General features: G+C 50.9%; 1 protein-coding gene across 8 annotated transcripts in view; it reads right to left on the reverse strand.

Moving 5' to 3' along the window:
• LOC133495640 (glutamate receptor ionotropic, delta-1-like) overlaps window positions 1–25674 on the reverse strand; it is a 50403-nt gene that overhangs the window by 15036 nt on the left and 9693 nt on the right. For all 8 annotated transcript variants that reach the window (XM_061810524.1, XM_061810528.1, XM_061810530.1 and 5 more), the window contains 4 exons: window positions 8385–8672; window positions 4973–5178; window positions 2055–2108; window positions 176–349 (listed from right to left, as the gene is read on the reverse strand). In XM_061810524.1, the coding sequence (XP_061666508.1) occupies window positions 176–349; window positions 2055–2108; window positions 4973–5178; window positions 8385–8672 (722 nt within the window). The remainder of the gene's footprint in view (window positions 1–175; window positions 350–2054; window positions 2109–4972; window positions 5179–8384; window positions 8673–25674) is intronic.

Here is a 25674-nt window from a genome sequence, read left to right on the forward strand (position 1 = left end):
TTACAGTCACGAGCCAAAGTGAACCTGAGCACTTGCCGGCTGACTTCACGACAACCAGCAGCTGTGTCCTAACCCTTTGCCGACTTCGCAGCTTGAACGCTAACTTGAACTTGACACGCTCGCGCTGTAGCCAACATTCAACTGATGTTCGCGCCAGCTAGCGTCAACTTTTCACCTCCAGGTTGTGCAGGTATCCTTCCTGAGGGTCGCACAGCAGCGACGAGATGCGATGGTTGTTCCTCGTGCATCGAGCGCCGCCGTCCTTCCACGGCGGGAAAATCTGCCGGACGACCGTCATGCGCCCCAGCGCGCTGTGGGTAAGATCCAGGATCTCCGCGTCGCTGATTTCCTGCGTCGACGGGGAAATGGCGATGATTTGAGCGCCGGGTGGGGCCGGCCCACCTTTTCGCGTCCCGATATTTTTGTCCGCACGGGCGGCGCAGCTCACTTGCTTCCCAAAGGGCTCAATAAAAGACTGCCTTGTACGGAAAAATCCATACGTTCAGTCGCTGTGTAATGTCTGCACATAGGCACACACCCACGCCGCGCTTATTAAACGGAATCGGAAAATGCTTGGGGGGCTGGGGGGGGGGGTGAAATAATGAAGAAGAATGAGCTGTGACATGGAGGCCAGCTTTAGTTACCAATGGATCGCTAACTGCAGGCTAACGCGTACTATGATGCCCCCCCCCCCCCCTCCACCACCAACTATGTGTTGAGCTGAGTATCACCCCCCCACCCACCCACCCCACGCACACTCACACACGGCGCGCAAGTGCGAACGAACTCAGCATGTGCTGATGACTTGATGGAGCTTATTTCTAGCAGCATGGAAAAACAAGCTAATTAGCGCATTAGCATCCATTAGGCAGCAGCAAATGGACGCTAATGTCTTTGGCTCATCATCCGCGCAAATAAAAGTCGGCCATTGTTGGGCTGAGTGCACTCGACGGCGACGTGTTGACGCTTCGCTGTGTGATGTGATGTTGCCATTAGCGCAAGAAAATCAGTGAAAACGTTTTTTTTTGGGGGTGGGGGGTGGAAAACTTTCACAGGCAGATGACAACATTCTGTAAATGGCTCCGCTAAAAAAATAAATCTATTTTTCACGTGTACAGTGTGCGTGCCAGGACGCCGGTCGGCGACGTCGCTTTAGAAAGCAACATCAGGCAGGCAGGGCTCACTTTAAAAAAGGCAAATTTCAGTTTTTGTCATTAAACCCTGACAAAAAGTTTGCCAAAAACAGAATCAGCCGAAAATTAGACACACCAAATTATTAACAATGAAATGCATTTGATAGCGAACTGTCCAACATCTGCTCTCACGTTAGCCTGCTGTTTTTAGCGTCCTCAGCGTGTTGGTGTAATTACTATTTCAATAATCCTCGGGACTTTCATTGCCGGAAAGTGCCTAATATGTAAATACATGTTGGGACTTAGCAAGATTGAATCGCGACTCACGACTGAACCCAAGTAATGACTCACTGTCCCGTTCAACAAAGTTCCTCAAGGCTCTGTTCTAAGGCCTCATCCTTTTTGTCCAAGATACTCGAGCGGTGCACGTCAGGTAGCCTTTAGAATGCTGGGCGTCTTCTAGTACTTCATGAGGTTAATTTAGCGCGTCTCTTCAGCATCCTCTCATTACATTTTTAGGGGGGGGGTTTTCTCTTAAATATTTTTTCGCTACTTAAAAAAAAAAAAAAAAAAAAAAAACCTGAAGAAATGGAAAAAGTCTGGAGCACCTCGGCGCTCTCGGGGGAGCGTTCACTCTTAATGTTCATTAACAAACACTCAGTGTAATTAGCTAAAGCCTCATCTTGAAGCCGTTGTCGAGAAAAGCGAGTTTCAGCCCGCAGTATGTGGCAAAAGAAAAAAAAAAAAAATGTAAATAAAAAAAGCCCACGTCAAACGCGCGCACGCACATTCACACACAGTTAATTGGCTGCAAACATTCGACGCATCTGAGCAAAGTGGAGGAAAACTAAAATCAGTGCCGATGACGACGCGACGTGTACTTTGTGTACATGAATGAAATGTATTGACGGGCGAGCGTACCTCGTTGACGAACACCCAGTGACTGTCCTTCGAAGCCAGGTTGGTTTCCACTGCCTGCGCACGCAACACACAAACAACAGCAGAAGTTACACACACTCAAGCCCCACGCTTTGCAAAAGTTTTGGGACACAACTCTTGATCAATCAATCAATCATTTTTATTGCGTTGTGTTGTTGCGTAATGTCCTGATGTGTATTTTGTTGTTGTGTTGTACTGTGCAATTCCGTCAGTTTTGTTGCGTTTTGGTTTGGAGTACGTCGTCGTTTTTTTTGTTTTGTGTATTTGGGTAGTGTTTTGCTTTGGTATTTTAGTTTTGGTCCAGTGCACCGTGTTGTGCTCGTGTTTTTTCTCGTGGTGTGTCGTCACTGCTGTGTTCTGTTTTTATTTTTTTTTTCCTGCTCTCACAGGTGAGTGATGTCATATTATGCCGTAGTGGGCCCCATCCAAGCTATTTTTTTTTTTTTAAATATTACGTCTGGCTATAAAGGCGTCGAAAAGCAGCGCACACGCAGATACGCAGGATGAGTGCGTGGATGACAAAATTGCTTTTAGACAACGGTGAGCTCGGACAATTGTTTGCATTTTCTTGAGAAAGAAGAAGAACAACGGGTCGGTCGCCAGCCGGTTGACCAATCGCACAAATAGACTAACGACGGGGTCGCTGTGGCGATGCAAGTACAGACAAGAGTAGTGGCACACTGGTGTGTGTGTGTGTGTGTTCTTGTGTTATTACACTCAAAAGCCATTTGCACCCAAGGCCTCGTGGGAAAAATCCTCACACTTGACCATACTTTAATAAAGACGTACGCGTGTGTTTGTGTTGTGTGAATCTTGGAATCGTGAAAAAAGTTCACAACGCGCATGAGCCAGCCAATCGCTGGTGGACGACAAACGCACGTGAAAGTGACTTCATGTTCAGAATGCACACACACACTGATGAGGTGTCATTTTTGTGGCATTGTGGACATAAGTCCCGCCCCCTCAAATGCGTCTCCCAGTCTGTTGCTAGGAGACCAGCAATGCAGCTTCCCGACCATTCGAACGCAAACTCGTGCGCGTGCGTGCGCGCTTTGTCGCCATCCTCGGCGTCGTCTTCTATCTTTCGTCCGCGACTGCCAAGCGTGCCTCCCTCTAATTATGTGCGTGTGTGTGTTTGTCGCCGTCTACGGGTGTACGAGTGCGTATTTTAGTGTGTGTGGTGTGATGGTGGCTGATTGGCCGATGGGACTCTCAAAAACAACACGGCCGCAGACAGACAAAAGCTTCCAATGGGCCAGAAGCGGCAAAATGGCCTCCAGAGACAACTTGACAACACTGATGTGTGCGTGTGTGTGATTGTGTACGACCACGTCCTAAAGTTGCGTCTCCAAAAGTCTTTGTCGGCTTCTTAAGTGGCTCCACGATCAGCGCGCTCACACTCTTTTCATCACAGGAAGGTAATTGTGTCATTTTTCAGCCCTGTTGGCGTGCGCGGCACAAGCGCATCAATCTCGCTAACGACTAACCGAGCGCATTATGGCGATGCCGGCATTGATCGCACTTCCTGCCCCGCGCCGGCTACTTCCTGCTATTCAATTTCCCTCACAGATGGACTCAAATCTCTCTTCTTATTGTGTTGTATGTTAACGTGTCTCATTTGTTAGCATGTTGATAGCGTGTTGTGTGTGTGCTCTCGTTTGTTAGCATTTTGTTAGTGTGTATTTTGTTACCTGTTGTTAGCATGCTTTAAGATGTCATTGGTTGCCATTTTCTTTGCGTGTTGTTTGTTAGCATGTAGCAGCAGCTGGCAAGCTAGCTAAGGGCTAACAACAAATGAGAGTAAATGATGGGTGGTGCATTCAGGGCCTTCTAACTGTCCTCTATCCTGTGAGTAAATAGTGTTGCTTTCAGGGTCCGTTAATTGTTCTTTCGCTGGTGAGACAGCTGTGATGCATTCAGGATCATCTGGCAAATTAGCGGCGATGTCTTCAGGACCCTCTAATCGTCCTTTATTTTGTCACTAAGTGTTGTTGCGTTCAGGGTCCTTTAATTGTCCTTTATCTGGCTTGGGAGCAGCGCTGCCTTCAGGGCCCTCTCCGCTAATTACACCGCCGCTCGCTGAGGTCGAGTCGGACCCCCCCCGACTTTGCTAGCTTACGTGCGGCGGAGATTGATGCCCTGTTGTACCCTGAACGCCTCTCTCCAATAAATCAGCGCCGTCGTCGCGCTTGCTCTCAAATAAATACTACAAAAAAAAAAAAAGTTCATTAGGAGAAAACTTGAAGTCAGTTCGCTCCTGCCCTGCAAAGCTCGACAACTTTGCAAGATTTTCGTTAAAATGTTGTGTGAGCGGCGAGTGTAAAGTAGCGTTAGCAAGCGAGTGGGCGGACGGGGGTGAGCCAGGCTAAAAATGTGCAACGCCACCCAACAACTCAACTTTGTGCGTGATCACTGTGTGTGTTTGTGTCTGTGTATGGATGAACAGCGTGTGTGTGTGCGCACCACGCAGCGGCAAACGGAAAATAACCATTTTGCTGCCGCCGCCGTGTTACATTAAGTAACAACAGCACAACTACGTTCCGCGCGCAACCTCGTGTAAAACAACACAAAAGATTGACTGTCAGTAACCAAAACAGCCAACAGAACGCTGACAACGTTCTAGTCAAGAAAATGCAAACAAACGTGAAAGATGCTAATGCTAACGAGATATTGTGCAGGTGTGCAAACACGAGGCAGTCATGTGACTAATCATCATCATCATCGTGCGCGGGGGAGGCCGTCGCGTGCGGTAAAATGTTTATCTGCGCGCCGCTGTGAAAACATCTGCTTTTGATCCAATTTTTTTTTTTTTTTTTTGGGTCACGTTCCTCTTTGCCCAAAACGGATGCCGCCGACGCGTCGTTTGCTTGGGCGACGAAGGGGTTTTTTTTTTTCCAGACCTGCTGTATGAAGGCGTGCGCGGCGCGCGGGCTGAGCAGCAGGATGGCGCGACGCAGCGTGTCGCGGTAGCGGTTCAGCTCCTCGGTCCGCATGGACGTGAACAGGTCGCTGAACACCTGACTGATGTTCTTGTCCACACGCTGCAGAGAAACGTCCAGGCCTTCTCGGCACGCCCGGTCCAGGAAGCCCTGAAGGCCTCGCATGTCTAAAGCGAGGAACACACAGAACACCGCAAAATGGAAGATGACGAGCGTCAAAAGGGCCCGAACGAAGCGGAGTTATTTTCACAGGCGCTTCTGGCGCTAACGAGGCGCCGGCGGCCCGCTCGTGAACACGACGCAAGATGGCCGCCACAACATTTAAGAGCTCGTATGAAAATCTGGCCAATCGAACGTTGCGCTTCATTCACTAACGACGCAGAGTTGTGCGCTCATCCGTGAGTCATCAATCAGTTTATTCGTTTTGTTGTTGTTGTCCGCAGAGCAATTTAGAAGCTCCTCTAACGTTGCTCAGAACTTGAACAAGCGCAAACACCTCTTGGGTGCGTTCCATTTATTCCTTGCGAGGTCTGGAGTCTCCTCAATTTTGTATTTAACCTTGGAATGAATTGGAAATGATTATGATAGGTTGTCGCTGACAGCAACCGTTTGAAAATAGGAGAAGGACGAAGACGGTCACAGAACGGGCAGGAAAGATCCGCGGTTTGGCCAAAAAGCATCCGACGGACGCTCGGGTTGCGCCTCGCGGGAACGACCTCGTCGTTTTCCATTCATCTCGATTCGCTGACGTTGGCACGGGTCACGCATCTGACGGCCAGTTTAGATACGCTCAACTTGTGCCAACGTTTCCGTGCATTTGTTGGTCAGAGGCGGCACGACCGTTGGGGGTTGGGGGGAGGAAAAAGTGCCCCCCCCCCCCCCCCCCCGACCGTTTTTTTTTTTTTTTTACACACACCGGCTGTTGTTGTAATTGCCGACTGCTCACGCGCCATCCAAAGCGGCCATTTGTCATCTTAATGGCGCACTTGTGCTCAGCACGACGCACGTTAGCGAGGGGGGTGAAAAATATAATCATCGGCAAATTAGGACTGCCATTGGCTGTCCGGCGACCGGTTCAAGGCGTTGCCCGCCCCCGGCCCGAGGACGGCACGACCGCCGTCTGCCGTGCAGAAAATGAATGGATGGTAAATTGAGATTCAAACCTCAACCCTGCTGACTGCGAGGCAGACCTACTAACACATTCCTGCTAGAGGGCGCCAGCAGTCTGTTGTTTTTAACCAAACGCCGTTTTCACCAACACTCACGGCAGCGTCGGCCCTTCATTGAGCTCGGCCAGCGCCGTCCGGTGGCGCCGCACCGCGGTGGCTCTGATGGCGCGCTATGACGCCGTGCTACGTAAAATTTAACCTCCGGCTGCGGCGACGCAGCGAGCGCTCCGACGCGCTTGAACTCCCTTTGACGTGTGCGATTCTGCTGACTCGGCGTGTTTCGCACAAGCTCGTCTCTCCGGTCTCAAAGCCAATTAAGCGGGAATTACCTGCGCGACTGTTTGTGATGGCTCGTGAAGAGGAAAACATTCAATTAAAAGGTCAAGGGCGGAACGCAGACGGCCGCCGCGCTCCAATGACGATTTTTCTTCGGGCCGCTCGCCATCTCCGGCGCGGCTTTGCCGAGCGGACCCGAAAGGTGCGGAAAACCCCAGCAAACTGATCTCGAGGCTCCCGTCGGGGCTTCAAACGTCGTGCGTGGACAAGACAGAAACACGGTGCGGCCAGGAGTCGTCAATTCCTGATCGAGAACAAAAGTCACATTTTTTGCTGCCACCGACGATGATTTTCGAGGGTTTGGCATTTTGGTAAAACGAGATCAATACAGACGTACATCGTCAAACGTCAACGGACATCAATTTCTACGTCCCTCTGGACATCTCCACGAGCTCAACACTTCAACTCAAAACTAAACAAAATTTTTCGGGAAGCGAAAAGGGAAGAAAAATACGACAAAATCCACTCGGCAAGTTCTTGTGAACTGAGGACGGTTTGCAATATTTAGCCTCTTCAAATATGAATTGTGATTTATTTAAAGGAACTGGAGGGGAAAAAAAAATATCTGGCGGTGCAACCCGAGCAAACGTCAGTTTTCTGCCACCTGGCACCGATTGATCGCTTGCTTGATTGATTTGCCAGCGATTATGAAATTCTTTGTCATTGCCGCACGTGAGGGAAACTTTGACGAGCCGGCTCGCCGCCATCAATATGCGCTAATGTAGACTTTAATTGGCTCGCGGCCTTCAATTAAGGCCAGCACGCCGCTAATTGACTTCCTGTCTCCTCCGCGGTCTTCACCTTGAGCGCGGCCAGACGCGAAAGGCGAGCGAGAGCCCCGGCCCGGCCCGGCCCGGCGAGGCGAGGCCGACGCGACTTTCATCTCCATCCATCTCCGCTCATCCTGATCAACGGGCGCAGCCGTCGCAGCGCGTTAGCGTGACGCTACGTCACGCTAATGCGCTGAATACATTTATGAAGACGTACTGTGGCGCCTTCTCAACCGGGTCGGCTTCATCCGGGGAGTCTGGCTCTTATTTATGGGGAAGGCACGACAGGCGCGCGATTACGTGAAAGTGACAGCGAAGACCCCCCCCCCCCCAAAAAAAAAAAATAAATAAATAAATTAAAAAAATTTAAAAAAAAAAAAAAAAAAAAAAAAACAAAGGCTTCGTTTTTCCCGTGACAGACAACATGAAAACAAGCGGCTGCTACATGATGCTAAAAAAAAAAAAAAGAGCAAAATCAATTCAACTTTCTTCACTCCAAAAAATAAAAAAAATAATAAAAAAAAAAGAGCGTGCACGGTCATGGTGGACAGCGAGTGCAGGGGGGCCATCAGCGTTTCCATGGCGTCCCCTGGGTCTACGGCGGGTTGTAACTGACAGCTGGTGAAAGGCCTTTTTCCCCAGAGTGCATTGCAGCGTGTCCACGTGTGAGATTTCCTCTCCGAAGTGCAGTGTCACGCTCAGCCGAGCCTCGCCGTCATCTGAGCGCGCCGTTCTCGATCCACGAGGTCTGATGTGATTCTAGTGATATTCGGCGCCACGCATCTTTTTTTTTTTTTTCCCCCCTCGAAAGACGAACGCGAGGAAAGACGGTGAACATCCACAGGGGGGCGCTGTGGCGTTCTCTTGCCAAAGTCACGGCAATGTCGTCTACCGGCGTCGTTTGTTATTTGTCACTCCCGACGGAGGAACTCTGCTGAGCGTGTCGTTGCAGGACGTGACTACTCCTCGCCGTCACCGATAGCCGATTGTAAGTCGCGTTAACGCGAGAGATTACCGCCGAGCATTACAAGTGGGACTTTACCGACTTTGTAAATGTGACAACGTTCCTCGAGCGAGCGAGGAGTTTGCGTCACGTACCGTACTCGACGTCGTAGAAGACGATGAACTTCTGCCAGCGCAGCTCCTCCACCAGCGTCAGCGTGACGTCGTCCAGGCGGACGGGCGGCCTGGCCGCCAGCGTGTAGCCGCGCCCTCCGGGACTCGGGTTGAGCCGGCAAGCCGTCCTGGGCGCGCCGCCGCCGCCGTTCCTCTGGACGTACAAGTGCGGGATGTGCATGGCGTCCGTCAGCGACTGCAGGGCGCTGGCCGAGGCGCAGCCCGTCGACGTGACCAGCGCCAGGATGCCCTGGTTCATCAGCTCGCAGGCTGGGGAGGAGGATCAAGGAGACGGCGAGGTCACTTCCCAAAACGGACCCCAAAAAGTTGAATAAAAAAAGAACCGCCGGCTGGTTAATATGGTCATAACTCGCTAACTTTTTTTCTTTTTCCTAGCATTTTCAGCCGGACGCTTTCTGGAGGAGACGGAACGGCGACGTTTGCCGCTTTTAGGAAAAAGATCCAAATTTTCACTGATGTGCCGCATTGTCCCTCATGACTCTCGCGCCTTTCAGGCTCCGAGCCGACAACCGTTCCCGGCATTTCCTCCGAGCTCGTCGTTGACCTCCAGCCGACGACGTCTTCGCCGCTTAATTATTATCGCCGAGCTGTCGATATTTCATCGGGGACGATCGTTAATAATTTGAGCGTTCCACTGCGACTTGCGTCATCTGCGGGTGGCTCGACTGGTGTTTGTCTGCGTCTGGAAAAACAGCGGCTCATGATTGGCTGTGCCCCCCCCCCCCCCCCCCCCCACGGGTCGAGAGAAAGTGTCACCAACCGCTTCAACAACTTTCAGGAGCTCTTCTTGCCTCTCCGGCCGTTATCAAATCATCGGAACGACGTGACATTGTCATTACGTCGTCACGGCGTTATCGTCTCATCCTTCCGCCATCCTTTCATGACATGATGGACTACAACCAACTCATCAGCGCGTCCCCCTCGAGGATCGCGGAAGGAGGAAAAAGAAACGTCGGCGCGAGACCAGACCGAAGGAGGAAAAGAGGAGCCGGCGGGGGGAGGAACCCCACGAATGCGGAAGCTCAAGTCGGGAAAGTGACCAACGCTTTCGGCCTCATCTCGGGAGGTTTCGGCGGTTCCAAAATTCCACCGCAATAAACACAGATATGATATCGTCAAAAACAACAAAAAAATAAGGCATTTTGCAAATTGAGATTTTTCATCAGCAAAGAAACCAAACGGGAGTAAAGAGCCGCTGTCGATGGCGCCCCCCGCCGCCGCAACGTCAACACAGACTTTCCAACTTTCACCTCGCTCGCCTTGACCGTCCCAGGCGACGGCGGCGACCAATCGCGCGGCGCTTTCAAAACCTGACTTCCGCAGTTGCTGCGGATGCTTTCACTTTCTGCGGGCAACGTCGGCGGTCGCGGCGCTCTCGGATCATTCCGGCGCCCGTCGCGACGCCCTCCTGCCCTCCTCCTTTTGTCTTTCACCCAATCCTCCTCCTGTTCTTCCTTCTCCTCTTTTCCTCATGCTCCACCTCCTTGGTTGTCCTTTTCTCCCTCCCCCCATTTCCTTTCAACTTCTCCCCCTCTCACGGCTCGATATTCCTTTTCCCAAGCGAGGATTCAGACAATCGCGCGGCATCCGGCAAACGCGCCAAAGCGACGGCGAGAACATCGTATTGAATAAAATATGCCGCCAGACGTGATGAGAAAGGAATGCCACCCCTGAGCCGCCGACGGCCTTCGGAGGTTCGGCGTCGGTCAGGATTTTCTCACGTCTGCCCGCCGCCGCTTCCAAGAGCGCGTCGCAAAAAAAAAAAAAAAAAAAAAAATTGCTCGCTTCTATTAAAGTCAACTCGAGAAAACTAATCCAGATTAGATCAAGCGTGGAAATTAAAATCATACCGAATATAAGAAGTAGGAATATTGATGATTTCCAACAATAATCAATATCACTTGAAACATGGCAATTCAAATCGTGGGGACCAAAATTGAAATATTGCATAAGTATAGAAAGTGAAATGACAATATCCAGATCATATCGATGATTTGATCGGCATTGGCTGATGAGAAGCGCATTATGATGATCGGCTTTCTCGTCATGTATCGCCGATCGTCCCTGCCGACGGCCAGTAAGACACAAATGTAAACTTTGTGGAATTATTCATATATTTTTTCCGACAAAGTGTTCATCTCACTTGTCTCAGGAACCTTTGACCACAAAATTTCAGTCAAAAGATTGAAAAATACTTTGAAGCATCCAAACTTTTTTGTTGCGTGTCAAAAATTTTGCATGAAAATTCAAAGCGGAAACCGTCTCAAATCGCCACAGCCGATTGGCTCCGTGGCGCAATAAGCCCCTCCCGCCCTCGACGGCTTCTGGAAACAAAAGCAAGGAGACGACGCGCGCTAAAAACATCAAGCGAGTCCCGAAGAAAGAAGAAAATGAAGATCGATCCGTCGCTCGGTCGCACAACGTGGTTTGTTTTGCTGAGCCAACAAGCCAGAAAATGCAGGACAAAAGAGAAAAAGACAAAAAACAGCATTTGGAGCTTCTTTGGGTCGGCGAGCAAACAAAAAAAGATGGACGCGCGTCCACACAAAATCAAAGTCAACAGCACAAACACAAAATGTTCGACTGGCGCTTTCCAGTTCTTCAACACGCAAAGCATCCATCGGCGTTCTCCTCGTGGCAGACGCGCGCGCTTCGACCTCACAGCTGTCAATCATCACGCTGGAAAACTGACACACGCGCACGTCCGCCAAGGTCGAACGCGGCCTACAACGCCAACAATCTCATCATTGGCTAAGCCGGCACGCAATCGCGCGGGGGGGGGGGGGGGGGTCAGAGTTCGCGCAGGTGACAGTCTCGCTCATAATCACGGCTGCCGGATTTGCGGCCCGGGGGGGGGGGGCGGAGCTAAGCCGTTTCGTTTGACCCCGGCCGGCGCCCTCATTATTTGCGCGTCACGCGCCCCCGCGTGCGGCCCGCACGTGACACGCGTGCGGAATCCCGCCCGAACGGTCGCCAGAGCTGCAATCAAAACATTCAGAGACGTCCGCAACAGCAACGAAAGGCGGCGTGGAGGAGATTTGGTCGCGCGTGCGGCGCCGCACGGGGGACGGACGACGGGAACCGGAAGGTCGCACGTCGGCCTCGACAGCTACGGAAACGTCACCCCGACGCGAACTGCCGAACGTCCTCCGCGACTTGCGTTGGGCGTTTCCGGATCCCGACGTGGGCGCGCGCGAGTAAAGGGGCGGCGTTTTGTCTCTGGGCTGGCGTGAGCGCTGAGTGTATATTTCCGCTGTGACGCACACGGTGGGAGGGGGCGACGGCGTGCACACGCGTCCAAACGAAAACTCGTTTCATCGCTGGCCAATAAAGACGCGCGCAAACGTTTGGCGACGTGAAGGGCGCCAAAGCACCGGCGGCGTTCGCGACGTGCAAATGCCGCTCGGTGACTGCAAAATGCATTTTTTGCATCGCTGATAACTACGTTTAGGGCGGACTGCAAAGGTGAAGTCAGTATTAACACTTTTCTTCCGGCCCATTTTTATTCTTTGGCTTTCAGCTCGGTAAAGACGGTTGAGTTGGAAAAGGCCGGCGGGCCTTCGGCGGCTCGGCGTCGAGACCCGACCCGGAGGGGAGCCCGCGCAGAGGGTCCGTCCGGGAACAGAGAAAAAAAGTGACGACATTCCCCCAATCTGCGAAATTGCAAAAAAGGCAACGCTCGGAAAGGCCACTTCCACCTGCGGACGACGACGCGCTCTGAATTGGGAAAATTGGAATTTTTTCTTGCGATGTCGCCCCCATAAAATCTGCCCTGGCTAAAAATCCAATCCCACCGGAAAGAAAAAGCGGCGTTTGCGAGATGCTTCAACGACGTGACACCATCCGGGAAAGATGGTCTCATTTTCTCGCAAACATTTTGACCCTCCCCCTGACGACTTGCACGTTCGACTCTTTTGCTTCCAGTGGCGAATGTTGCGGATTTTGCGCTTCAGCCAAGCGGCAAACAGGTGAAGTCCTGGCGGAGCGAGCAACACTCCGGATTCCTTCCACCGATTTCCTGCAGCTTTTCTCCTCGTTCGTGAAACGATGCCAGATGACCTCAGGGGCGAAAGGTCAAACCCTCCGCGGGTTGCCTCATTCTCTCCCCGACACGCAATCGACCTAACTAACGTCTTTTGGGGAGTGTGTGTGTGTCGGGCGGGGGACCCTGAAATCCTAACTGCCATCTGACTGTGAGGCGGATGCGCCCACCGCTAACTCCACCGCGCCGCTGTGGTCCTGATTCCAAAACAAGGAAAAAACAAAGCTGAGCAAAGATGTGTGACGACTTTTGTTTTTGGGATATTTGGCGGCCGGCTCAACAGATTTTTAGCCGGCGTCGACATCCGGGACATCCGGCCACCTCCTTCCCTCCTTCGGCCTCCTCTGCGGGAGTCCAAACGATTCCGACGGCAGGAACGAGACGACGACGGCAGGAACGTCAAGAGGTTGCAAAAAGAGGCCAAGATTGTTCGGCCGACGTTGACTTTTATTCCGTACGGCAAAGAAACTCGATTACATGCGCGCATCCGACAGAAAGCGGCGTTTGGACTTTGCATTTAGACTTAAAAGAAACATTAAAAATGGTGGAGAGGCAACATCGCTCACTTGTGCGCGCGCGTTACGGTTGAGTTTTTCCAAATTCAAAGTCCCCACCGATTCCTTTTGTCCACGACACCGACCGTGAATTTTTCCGCGCAATTTTTGCAGGTTTTCGTCGGCCTCGCTCCGGCGCATGCACCGCGAGGCGCGCTCGCCTCCGACGAGAGGCCCTCCTTGACGACGACGATGAAGATGAGAGGCCAGCCGGGCACCGGGGGTCCTCGCGGACGCCCTTTCGGAGGCGCCGATGAGAACATCCGAGCGGACTCGACGGCCGCTCGCTTGCCCTTGCCGGGCCGACGTGATTTGCGGAGATGCGGCCGCGTTTACACGTCGACGTGACCCGCTGGCCCATCCCGTCGAAAAGAAGAGCGAAAGAGCAGAGGCGAGGTCCCGCTCCCCTCGGGTCGAACGTCTCGTCTCGGTCGCTCGATAACGCGTCGACGTCGATCCGGCTATTGCGCCGCGGCTGACGTGACGCGTTCGCAGGCTGCGGTTATTTCTCGTCCGTCGATCGATGGCCAGAAAACGGAGGCCACCTCTCGAGCCGCCGCGCCGAGGTCAGCCGGTTCATTCCGGATCACGGGCCGGAAGGAGCGGCACGAGAGGCGTTTGAGTGACGTGTGACAAAAAACAAAGAAAAACACTCGACGCTTTCATTCTATCCAATGACGTCCTTACGATTCAACCGTAATGTATTTCAGTCCTCAGCGCGGGCGTCCCGCAGGCATCAATTCTAAGCCGCCTAAAATCTTTTGTCACTTGACAACTTGTTTACTTCTTCCTCACGCTCACTCTTCACCCTCCCCCGTTGCCGGCGACGCACCTGGGCCGAGGCGCCGCGTCACCTGCGCCGCGCGTGATTGATTGTGAGAGCGTTTTCATGACATTTGCCGGCAAAGACAAGACCAAAAAAAAAAAGTCTCGGAGACGCGCGCGCACACCGGCCTGGATGAGCGCCAGCGACGGGGCAGACGCTCGGAGGACATTTGTGCACCGAGGGAGGGGGCAGGTTAGACCTGCAAAATGCACACCGCTGATACTCACAGCGCTCGAAGGACTGCGGCCAGAGAGAGAAAGAGAAAAATATCATCGGGCGGAGCGTCGTGTTGACAAAAGGACATCTCGTCTTGGAAAAACAACAAAAAAAAAGGAAAATTGGGTTGCTTTGGGTGTGCGCGTGTGGAACTTCCCTTGCTTTTACACTTAGGAATACAAACAAGAAGCACGGCTGAACTTTGGTGCTTCTTAAGTATTTATGTATTCATGTCCTGTTTTTATTGCTCATCCCGCTGCTGCAGCGGGAAAGATTACAATAGGAAATGGAAAATGGATCCATCACACACACACACACACACACACACTTAAGAGGGGCTAAAAAAGTTGGTCCCAATAAAAAAAGTTGAGTGAGAAAGCAGTAGAAAGTTTGCCAAGAAATGGAACCGTATGAAAGGAGGCTCATATTCGAATAAGCAAAAGCAAACGTGCCCGACGAGCGGGAGCGCACGACAAAAGGACATTCTGAGCATTTCCAGGGAAAAGGCTGACGTGAGGACCGCAAAGAAGGTCCACGCGGGGGCGGGGCCAGGGGGGAGGGGCTCTTCCGACATTTCTTGCATTTGCATATCTGCAAAGCTATTTAGACGGGAAGAAACTTGATTTCATCTGATGGACGGTGACAAAAAAAAAAACAAAAAAAAAAAAAACGCCTTCATCAATAGTCAGCAAATTCGGAGCCTGGAACTAATTATCATATGCGCGCCGGTGACATTAGCCGTAATGCTAACCGCTGCTCTGACAAAATGAGTTGATGTAAACGAGAAGAAGCCAAAAAAGAAAAGTCAAAGTGGCAGAGGCGGCACTCGTCATTGCGGCGGCGGCGGCGGCTGCCGTGTCGCCGGCCTCTTTTTGAACTGCCGGGAAATTTGTATGATCGGCCGTCATCATCGGGTGTGTGTGTGTGTGTGTGTGTGAGTGCCCCCCCCCCAACCAATATGACTTTCATTTGTTTGCTCACATCTCATCCTGAAACGGCTGGATTGACATTTGACGACGGCTCGCGCGCACGATTTAATCACGAAGCCGCCCTCTGTCTAATCCACGTCAACGATATCATAATTGCGTGTGCGTACGTGAGCGTCGTTGGTAATTGACAGGGAAAATCTTTTAGGCTGACTGTACTCGGAAAAAAATGAAAAAGGCGATCAAGACGATGACGGGTGTCGGCTCTTGAATCCACAGAAATACGACGTGAATAAACAGACCTTTGCAACCGCTCGCAGCGCCAACTACTGGCGAGGAGGACTTCCTGTCAGCGCACTTACGTCGTGAGCTAATTATGTGCGTTGGCGATTACTGACGACTCATTGCAATCAGAAAAAATATCACTCCATCTAAAAAAGAAAAGCCCCCCCCTGCCCTTTTCTTTTCTTCTACTGTTATTGATTATTTCTGGGCGGCAGGTTTGGAAGCCAAGGCCACCCAAAAAAAAAAAAAAAAAGAAAAGAAAAAGAAAAGAAAAAAAATGCCCCCCCTTGCCTTCCCGCACGAACGGCAGCCAAATTTGCGGCATTGTGGCCGGCGTCGGAATTGACGGGTCGGCGCCATCTCGATTTTTCTCCAAGTTTTTTGTTTTGAGAGAGTGGAGAAATGTGGAAGGCGTAGCGTGTTGAAAAAGCTGCTGGCAATCAAATGAATAAAACATTGGCTGAGCGTCGGCCGTGGCCGTCATGGAAGAAATAAAATATGAATATTGGCTCCGACAAACTATTTGAGAATTTGCTAAATCTTCCATTTGGAGCTGGTTTTGCGAAAGGCAGATTGACCTTTTTGAACAAATGAAATCTTTGGACCTGATTTGCATGTTTTTTGAAGTCTTTGTATCGTCTCTCGACTTCCGGCGTCTTTTTCTTGCGTTTTATTTTTAGGTGGCCTCGCTGCACTTGTCAACATTTTGAAGAGCTTGTGGAATATTTTTGGCCTCTCCAATCCAAACGCTCAGAATAGTTTTGTTCCATTTTCTAGACTTCAGATAAGATGAAAGATAATTGACAAGATATTACCCGAGGCCCCCCCACCCCACCCCACCCCACCCCCGCTCCAGACGTGAAGTTGTACCTTCCGAAAATGTCACTCGCTCACGTGGACGTCGCGCGCAAGACGTATGAAGCCGCATTGTTTTGCGGCTGAGCATATCGGTGACATGCTTTTGTATTTTTCTTTCAAGACTGTCCAAGAATCAAAGCAAAGCAAATGTATTTATATCGTGCATTTCATACACAAGGTAACGTGCTCTACACAATCAAAAGCATTTCATAACAAAGAGGGGGAAAAAAAAACTGCGTGCAAATGTTTAAAGCGGCGCACAGTGCCACAAAAGCTCATTTAAAACGAAAAAAAGGAAAAACAAAGTTTTCAACACGGGACGTCACCTCGGAGTCCAGTCAGAAGACCGTTACAATAGTCAAGTCAAGTCTACTTCATCAAGAATCACAAATGAGGAAAAGACGGCGGTGAATCATCTGAGCTTAGTGAGATCCAAACCGTGATTTGGCCGATTTCAACCCTACAAAAAGTGGGGAAACACATGTAGACTGACAATACGACAACGCGCACAGGTTGACATCCTGCGTGGAGAACAACTGCTATCCCCGCCGAGGAGGTTTTTTTCTCCGATACTCCAACGTCGGGTCACTCGAACGTCAAGGCGCCGCCGGAGTTTTTGCATCACTTTAGCCAAAGAAATCATTTGCACGCGTGGCGGAACGTGATCTCGCGACGTTCCCTCGAGGAAATCGTTTTAGCCTCCAGTCCGCTCGTCTTCTGCTGCTTTTGTCTCGTCACCGGGTCAAAATATGAAAGGACTTCGGTGGGGGGGGGTTGGGGTGAAGGACCGGCAGGCTGCTGATAACACACACACACACATTTATGTAAGCGGGCCTTATCCGCGCGTGCGTGTGTGTTCGCTGGCCGTTTGCCTTCTTTCCAGATGATCCGCATTCACTGACACCTAAAACGAGCGACAAGACTGCGCCGGCTTGCCGGTGACCGAGTCCAAATAGTTACGGGCCGGTCATCTCCTCTATTGTGCGCTGCGTGCGTGCTGGACAGAGATTTTCTAATCCGTGTATGCAGACAAGAACAATGATAAATTGCGGCTGCCAACGCAAACTTGTTCTTTCAACTTCCTGCACACATGGTCAACAGACGCCCCCACCAGTTGGTAATTGGATTTAAAACGAGGAAAAAAGCAAGCCCATTGATTCCGCCTGCCGGTAAAGCTCGCTGCGAGCCGATTGGCCCACCGGCGGCTCCTCCGATAAGACGCCAAACGAAGGACGGGAAAAGCCGAGCCCCCCCCCGAGGAGGCCGAGAGGCTTAACGGCGAAGTTGCCGTCGCCGGTCGACATTTCGCCGCCGTCCGCCGCCGTGGATGTTGAAACGCGTCAATCGGAATCCGAACGTTGACCGCGGCCAACGAAATATACGAAAACATACGTTCAGCGCATTTTCAACGAGTAGCCTCGGAGCTCATCTGCCGAATGAAAGTTTCCTTGCAAGTGTAATGACAAACTGACCCCAGTAGATGGCGACATTATACGGCCTTGGACTTCTGGAAGACCCCAACGAGGGCTTATAAATCTCATCGTCAAGCAATTCTGAGCAAGAGAAACGGCAAAAGCTTTGACCTGAGTTTGTGAAGTTCACGGTTGAAGTTACGGAGTATCGTACGGAATCCAGGCCGATATCAAATTTGTCGCAAAAGGGCGCGTCTACAAAAAAAGAAATCAAAGGCCGCAGCTGCACTTTTTCCCCACCGAGTCTTCGTGGCAACTGGCGTCGTGCGTATCTTTGCGGCTTTCATGTGTACAAATGGATTATATTTTGTATACAAGAAAGGCGCTGAAAATGACAAGCACGTCCATGTGTGCGTTGGCCCGTTCTGTTACAATTGGGCCATTTTTTTTTTTCCTTTCTATTTATTCACAACGGGATGCAGGCATTTTCATGTTCCCACATTGGAACTGAGGGAAAGAACAACATTAGTTTGCCGAGGGGCCAAATGTGGCCCGAAGAGCGCAAGCAGAGGGTCGCCTCGCTCGGCCCGTCGCGGAAACCTTCAGTCAGCCGATTTCCTTCTCGCTGCCGATCATCGACGGACGCAAAACGTCCGTTGGCGCCTTCCTTTGAGAGGGCGGACGCGTAGCGTGGCAAACGGGGGCCCGGGGCGCTCGGGCCGGCAAAAAGGGGGCGTCGCCTTTCTTTGTTGGACACGTGGAAAGAAAACATCCGTTTTTCCACTCTTGCCAATTTGTTGTTTTGTGCTTTGGCAACAACAAAATAAAATCCAACGCCGCTTTTGCCGCCGTCGTGTTGTTGTCGGCGGTTTCCGCCGTCAAACTCGCCCGTGAACGCGGTTTGCATAAAAACAAAGATGGCGACACGCAGGAGGGGGGAGCCAGCTGGCCGACGTGACACAAATAAAGTCGAAAGCCGTCCGCGTGCGCTCGCGGCACTTTGACGAAAGGGGGGACGACAACGCAGCGAGAGAGCGAGCTAAACGCCGCCGAGGGAACGGAGCCGAACCGGAGCCGACGAGCGTCGCGCGTCTTCAAACACGCCAAACGTCCCCGAAGAGGGGCGGGGGGGGGATTGCGAGCCTGGCAGGCCGGAAAAAAAGAAAAGAATAGAAAAAGCCCCCAGCTGGAGCAGGAACGCTTGCACGTAAACACAAACACTCAATGTTGGACTGTTCAACGTGCGCACCCCAAAAAAAAAAACCAAGCAACATTGGCAAGTGTGCAGACGGACTGCGCGCTGAGTTTTTTTTAATACTCAATGACTTTTTGAAACTGCTTTTGGACTTTAGACATGTTTTGAAGTAAATCCATACAAGTACAAAAGTCAAAAAGCTGCAGGCTGTCGTTGTCACGGTTACGCAATTTGCTTACATTGCTCGCGTGGCACTCTTTTGGGCAAATGTGCTTTGTTCATCCGTTCGGTGGCCTCTTCGCTTTGGCGCCGAGATCGCGGCCTGATCGCAAAATTGTGCATTTCCAAAGTCCCGACGCTCTCAAACAGGCACCGCGCTCATTATAAATAATGACATTACAAATGCTAAATAATTCACCTTTACGTCAGCGCACTATTTTACATTAATCATACTTTTTTTTTTTGGTCTGACTTTGCTAAGTCACCTTTAAGCCTTTTCGGTTCGACTTCTTCACACCATACGCTCCTCTTGTCCGTTATTAGCTTTTAGCCGTTTAGCTTGAAAGGGCCTGAAGGGCTTCCTGCCATCAATGGCAAAACGTTCACTCTCGACCTGAACGTACGCTCATTTTTTTTTTTTTTTCGCTATTCATCTTTTTCCCTCGCTAGCGTAACAATAAGCAGAAATATGTCCTGTGTGTTCTCCCTTATCGCATTAAGAACAAAAAGTTCACCGTGGGATGGAAAAAAAGAGAGAGAGAGAGAGAGAGAGAGAGAGAGAGAGAGCGTCCTTATTTAAAATGTGGTTGACCACAAGCCAAGCACAAATCAATCGTGAGCGCTTCGGCGGTAATCGATTCAACTTCGTGTCGGTCTCAAATTTTGGCACAAGACTCAAAAGTTGACCGCTCAGGACTGGAAAAAACAGAAGTTGAGGCAAGTCAGGATGTTGAAAATAAAGCTGTCGCTGTAAAATGGACTTTTCTCATTCCTCAAAACGTAAATAAATTGCCATCCTGCAGTAGGGGAACGCGGGCTCCCTCTAGTGGTAGGAAACAAAAGCACTAAATGAAATCTAAAACTAACGTTTACCATATTTGACGCACGCAATCCAGTCAAAGGTATTCGGATAAAGCCGGGGGCCCTCCAGTCATCTTTTCAAGCTTTTTCCAAACCGTATACTTCACTTGTATTTAAATGAATTTGCTTCAAAAGATTTATTGAGGTAGAATTGCTATTTAACTTCCGCGTGAAACATTTTAATGCAATCATTTCACTGCAGTACGGTTTTTTTCTTTTTCCATTTTCAGGCGCAGCGTTCACGTTCAAAGTGCTTCACGTTGCAAAAACGTCAAATGTACTTTTTAGGAATAAAACATGCCGTATTTCAACGCGAGGCGTTTTGAACGACGCAAACTGCCAGTAAAGAAAATGTTTTGGGGGAGGGGAAAAAAACAAGACCGCATAACACAAGTTAAGCAATAAAAATCTTTTTTTTTTTTTAAAACAAGCCCTTGCTGGAATCGAGCGAGCGAGCGAGCCATCAAGTACCCGCGAGACCCCCGCCGTCGCGCTCTGGCAAATTAGCGTCAATCAATCGCAATCGGCGGCTCCTCGGTCGCTGCGACCATTCATTTACGGCGCTAACGAGGAAACAACATCCTTCTAGTCCTCGACATTTCATCATTGAAATCTTCAATTTGACTCAACATTTGCCAACGAAAATCCAAACCTTTACTGCCACGAGCGAACATTTACGTCAAGCATGTTTTTCAACAGAGGTCAACAGAAGTGACAAACAGATGCCAGGAGATGGCGACATTGCGACTCAAGTTTATCATATAAACGTTGCGTTGAAGCCGAAAGTCTGTTGCGGCCGGACGATGAAAGGCATTTCAAAAATTTCTTAGTTGTGCGTCACTAAATAAACAATCACATTGGCATCAGAAATCTGTTGATGGCATTTTTCTTCTAGCGAAAGAAGACTTTTTTTTTTCTTTCAGTCGGTTCAGTCACAGAAGACAAAATTCTGCCCGTCTTAAGAGTTGAGAGCAACAACCACAGAGAAAAAGGGGGCAACGCCGCTCACGTTTCATCTCGGCGGCGGACGCGTGGAGACGACGCAACTTCAAGCGCGCAATAAATGTGACTTCCTGGGATTTTTGTTTTTTTCCCCCCCGGCGGCGTTCGCGTTCGCTCGATGGATGAAAACCGCTCGGCTCCTGTTCCAAGAAGCTTTGAGTGATTTTTCTTGCTCTTTAACTTGGTTTCTCCCTAAGCGTTAGCATGATTTCATAAAAAAACAAAAAAACAATAAATCAAGTGTGACAAATGTGACAACAACGTGCAAGTGCAAGAGCGCAGCGCTACGTTACTTTGTGTCCGTCGTGTTCGGCTACGTCAGGTTACGTCGCCGAGCGTTACGTCGCGTTGCCGTGTTGAGCTGCGTTATGTTACGCTAGGCTGCCAACGTACATTTGACTCGCTACGACATTTGCGATTGGTTGCAAAGCGCTTTATGTCGCGTTAGCTTGCGTTGCGTGTAATGCGAGACTTTGCGTGACTTTTTGCCGTCTTCACTCGTGCCGTTTCCTCTGCGCTCCATCTCGGGGCCTTATGTTAGCTTGACATTCAAAAGCGTTCCACGTTTTCACATTTTCTTGCCTTGTGGTGTTCGTGATTAGGAAAGTTAGTGTTCCCTCTGTCTTTTCTTTTCTTGAACTTATTAGTCTGTCTTTTCTTTAAAGGCCACACGTTTATTTGAGGGCCGGCTGCTAACGTCGACTATTGTGCGCGCACAAAGGACTCACCGAGGTGTAAAAGCGTTAATTACGACGGGGCGCTCGCCGTCGGCTCGGCCGGCGTACAAAACCCAAGAAAGATTCCCGGCCGCGGTGACCTTCCGTCCGACGCGAACGAGCCGAAAAAGTTTTGAAGTTTTCACTTTCCCCGGCGACGCTCGGGGTTGGCGACCCTGCCGCGGGTCTCAAAATGTCCGCCTCTACGTCACAAGAGTTGAGCAGACTTTCTCAGGAATTGGTCCTTTTCCAAGCCTTCGCCAACATTTCACGTCAGCGTTTTGGTGTTAGAGACTTTCTTTGACAACATCTTTGTTTCTTCTCCCGTGTCCTTCTGTGCCCTTTGCACTATTGCTGGTATTTCATTGAGTAGAGTGAGCACATCAGCACTATTGAACTGCCAGTGGCCAAGGAATACATGGGGGGGGGTCAGGGTAGGACGAGAGAGACGACTAAATGCAACAGGAAAACTGAATTTGGCGGCTCTGAGTGAACTGCAGTTGTTTGTTTACATTCAAATTGGGCTTGTGATGTCATGCGCGTTGTGATGGCAAGATGATCATTTCAGCATCCTAAAGACGTCGCTCTCACGTGCAAACAGCTTCATGCGCACATTCACGCTTTTTAATTGCATTGCAGTTGGTTTGTTTGTGTCATGGCAATCGAGGAGCATCAATTGTTCCCGGATTTTTGCTAGTTGCGCTCCAGCTTGGTGCCAATCCCGTGCAAATTGTTTTCATTATTTAGAATTAGTTCATCATAAGCAATGGTTTCAGAAAAATAGAAACATTTTAACAAATGCTATATTACTAATGTTTTTTTCACCTTCATCTATTATTTGCAGCATATCAAATAATCAACAGCTATATTAAAATAAAAAAAAAATATATATATATATATATATCATTCCAAATGGACAATTTTAAGGGGGAAAAAAATGGCAAAACGATTGCCACAAACGTGTTAATCATGCAAACACTCGGCGGGCCCGATGAAGGAGGAAAGCGGGAGGGACGTCGCCCGCGGACGAGAACCGAGCGCGGCTTTTGCCCGGGCGGACCCCCGATGATTCCTCGGCATCTCGGCTCAATTATTCATTCCGCCGCGCGCTAAATGAACCGCGACACGAGATCTCCTTGGAAAATGCAAGTGACACAAAAGACAATAAAAGCCTCACGTCTGCATTATTCAACGGAGCGGAGCGTTCCGGGCCCCATCCGCAAACGCCGTTACAGAAGCCGGCCGTTCCACGCCGACCGAGCGTATGTCGCCCGTCGGGGCCACCTCGCGGACGACGGGGACCTTTCGGGAAAGTCGGGTTGCCGTGACGATGCGGGGGAAGCAAGGAAGCAAGCATTCAGCGTCTTGCTTGATTTTCCTTCCTCCACCTTCGTCGTCTTCCTCCTCGTGGACAACGGGTGGCGTCGGAAGGCGTTCGGGTTCACGGGGGGTCGCGGCGGCGGATCCCGGCCGCCGGAGGGCGGCGTGAATATTTCATGCCACCCGCCGACATGAAGATGAACGAGACAGAGTCGACGACAACAAAGAGAGAAGCAAGAAGACGAGAAAAAGAAGAAAACAAGACAGCGAAGACCACCGCCACAGCAATTAGCAGTCGGCGGTGAAAACGACCACGGCGCAGATGGCAAAAAAAATGAGGACAAAGAAGACAAAATTGAGGGACAAAAAAAACAAAGTACAGACTAATTGTACAACAGCGAAGCAGAACGAGAAAAGAGACGACGGCAACGATTGCGAAAGCTTGGAACGTCTCTTTCGCAGCTGCAAGCGACTCTCGCGCTTCCGCTTTCTTTAGACAGACAGACAGACAGAGAAAATCAAGCTAAGGGTTGCGCTTTACTTGCATCTGTTCCAGCAAAACGTATTATTCCACGAAAGCGCCGTTTCCAGTCATGCTGTCCTCGAGCCATTCGGCCACGCGCCAAACGTCAGACTCGGCCTCGGTTCGAGAGAAAAGTGGACTTTTCTGCAAAGAGCCAGAACCCGTTCGACAGCATTTGAATCCCTGCCGCCACGTTTCAATCAATCAGCCGATCAAACTGACCGGCTCAGAGATGCGTTCCTGCACTTCACTGATCTATCAAGGAAAATCCACATCAATCCAAGTCAATGGCGATCAATAAAATTCTCCACTGAGCGTACGGGCCGTCACTCAAGGGAATGGAAAGTCGCATTTTCTCACGCTCATTAAACTGATGAGCACGCTCGCACAGGAGCTGCTGTCCGCCACCGCTCACGTCCGGACGCTCGCGGGCCCCGCCTCTTAAAGAAACGAGCGTGTATTCAGATGCTACGACGGCTTTTCCTTATATTTTATGCCTGCAATTTTTCAGTCTGCTGACATTCATTGCAATGCATTTTCAAACATTCTTTGAATAAGAAACGTGGCTCGCGTCCAGTCCAAGACTTCATTTCAGCCACGGGATGGAGAACTGATGGAGTCCTTTTCTGGCGAGCGCGCCTTTTAGAAATAAATACACCCGCGGCCTCGTTTGGCGCTGCGTCTGCGCTAAATAAAAAGTACACACAAACACACACACACACACGTGCGCGTTGTCCACTTTGAGCCAATCACAGCAGTGTGATGACGTCACCCATTAGCAGTCAAACACTTTCCTGATGTCAGCAGAAAAATTGGGCGCACACGACGACCTCAGTCGTACCCTTGAGGGCTCCAGGACGGAACGCCGCCGGTTATTTTTAAACTCTTCTGAACGCTTATTTATTCACTAAGACTGCGCCGCTCACACTCAATTTGTGTTTTTATAATTGTTATTCATATGAAATGTTCTTTTGGAGTCAGCCCGGAGGGGTGGCGGCGACCCCCTTTTAGGAACAATCACAAGGACGGCGCTTCGCTTACTTTGGAATTAATTTGTCTCATCTCCGTGGCGACCTCACCACGGCAACCAGCAAACAGCGACGCACACACGTCCGGGACAATATTCGTGAGTCACTCGGGCTTCTTTTGGCGACCCACAGAGGGCGCCGCCGCAGATCACCGCATTCCTTAAAGTGACAACGATAAAAATATGCGGATCGGATCGCTAATTTTAGATGAGTACGAGGAATAGCAGGCGGTTCACCTCCGTCGCCCGATTCGGTGACGCGTTTCCGAATTTGAACCAAACGCGTACGCGGCAGATCGCCTTGGAAGAAAGAGACGGGCGGGACCGAGACGCCGTGACGAGCGTCCCGGAGGTTTCGTGTCAGACCCGAAGAAGTCGTCACGCGGTTACCGTCGGAATCCTCGTCAATTGTCCCGATGGAAGCGTGCGCGGATCTTTCAATGCAGCGGAACAGAAGCAGCGTCCAATCATTAAAGAGTCAACGTTTGCATCTCACACACGCAAGTCAAGGAACAAAAGTAGCCGCTGTGATTGGTCAACACGCACACATGCTCGCTAATTTCCCGTCAGAAGTGCGCACGTCTGCGTGCGCCATTGTGTCGCTACGCGCGCACGCAAGCACGCGAGGGTGTCGGCACGCGTTTGCGAGCGCGTCCACGAGCGCGCGTCCGGGCCGCTTGCGTATCGCGTGCGGCGGCGCGTGCGAGGCGTCTCTCGGCCGATCCGGGCTGGAAAAGGAAGCCTTTCGTCCTCCGGGCGAAAAGGCCAGATCGACGCCGACGGCGTCGTCGTCGTCCGGCACCCGCTCGCTCCGGCCCCTCGCGCGTGCGCCGCCGAGCCGAGCGGAAGCGACAAGCCCCGGCGAGTCATTATCGGAATGTCCGCAGCAATCTGTCAAAGCGCGGCCGCTTTGCCGCCGGGTCGACAAGCGCCGGCCGGTCGCTCGGTCGTGCAACGTTTGTGACGGCGCCACGCGTACACAGGCCGCAGGAAGTAAGTTGAGCAACAACAAGTCGGGTGACAACAACACCATGACGGAAGCTCGAGTCGCACGGGGGCGGGGGGGAGGGGACAGCGGGCCTTTTATGCGATCCGTCTTTTCTTCTTCTGGGCTTTTGTAAACTCGGTCCCTGACCCGACACCACCCCCGACCGGCCTTATGTCGACGAATCGTTAGCGACACCCCCGTTGATCAATACTTCCCCACTGGGCTGTCTTTTTTTCTGGCCTTGAGCACCTGTCCTCATAAGTGTCTGCACACATGCCTGA

Source organism: Syngnathoides biaculeatus, chromosome 22 (genome assembly GCF_019802595.1).
Source record: "Syngnathoides biaculeatus isolate LvHL_M chromosome 22, ASM1980259v1, whole genome shotgun sequence".
Classification (NCBI taxonomy): Eukaryota; Metazoa; Chordata; class Actinopteri; order Syngnathiformes; family Syngnathidae; genus Syngnathoides; species Syngnathoides biaculeatus.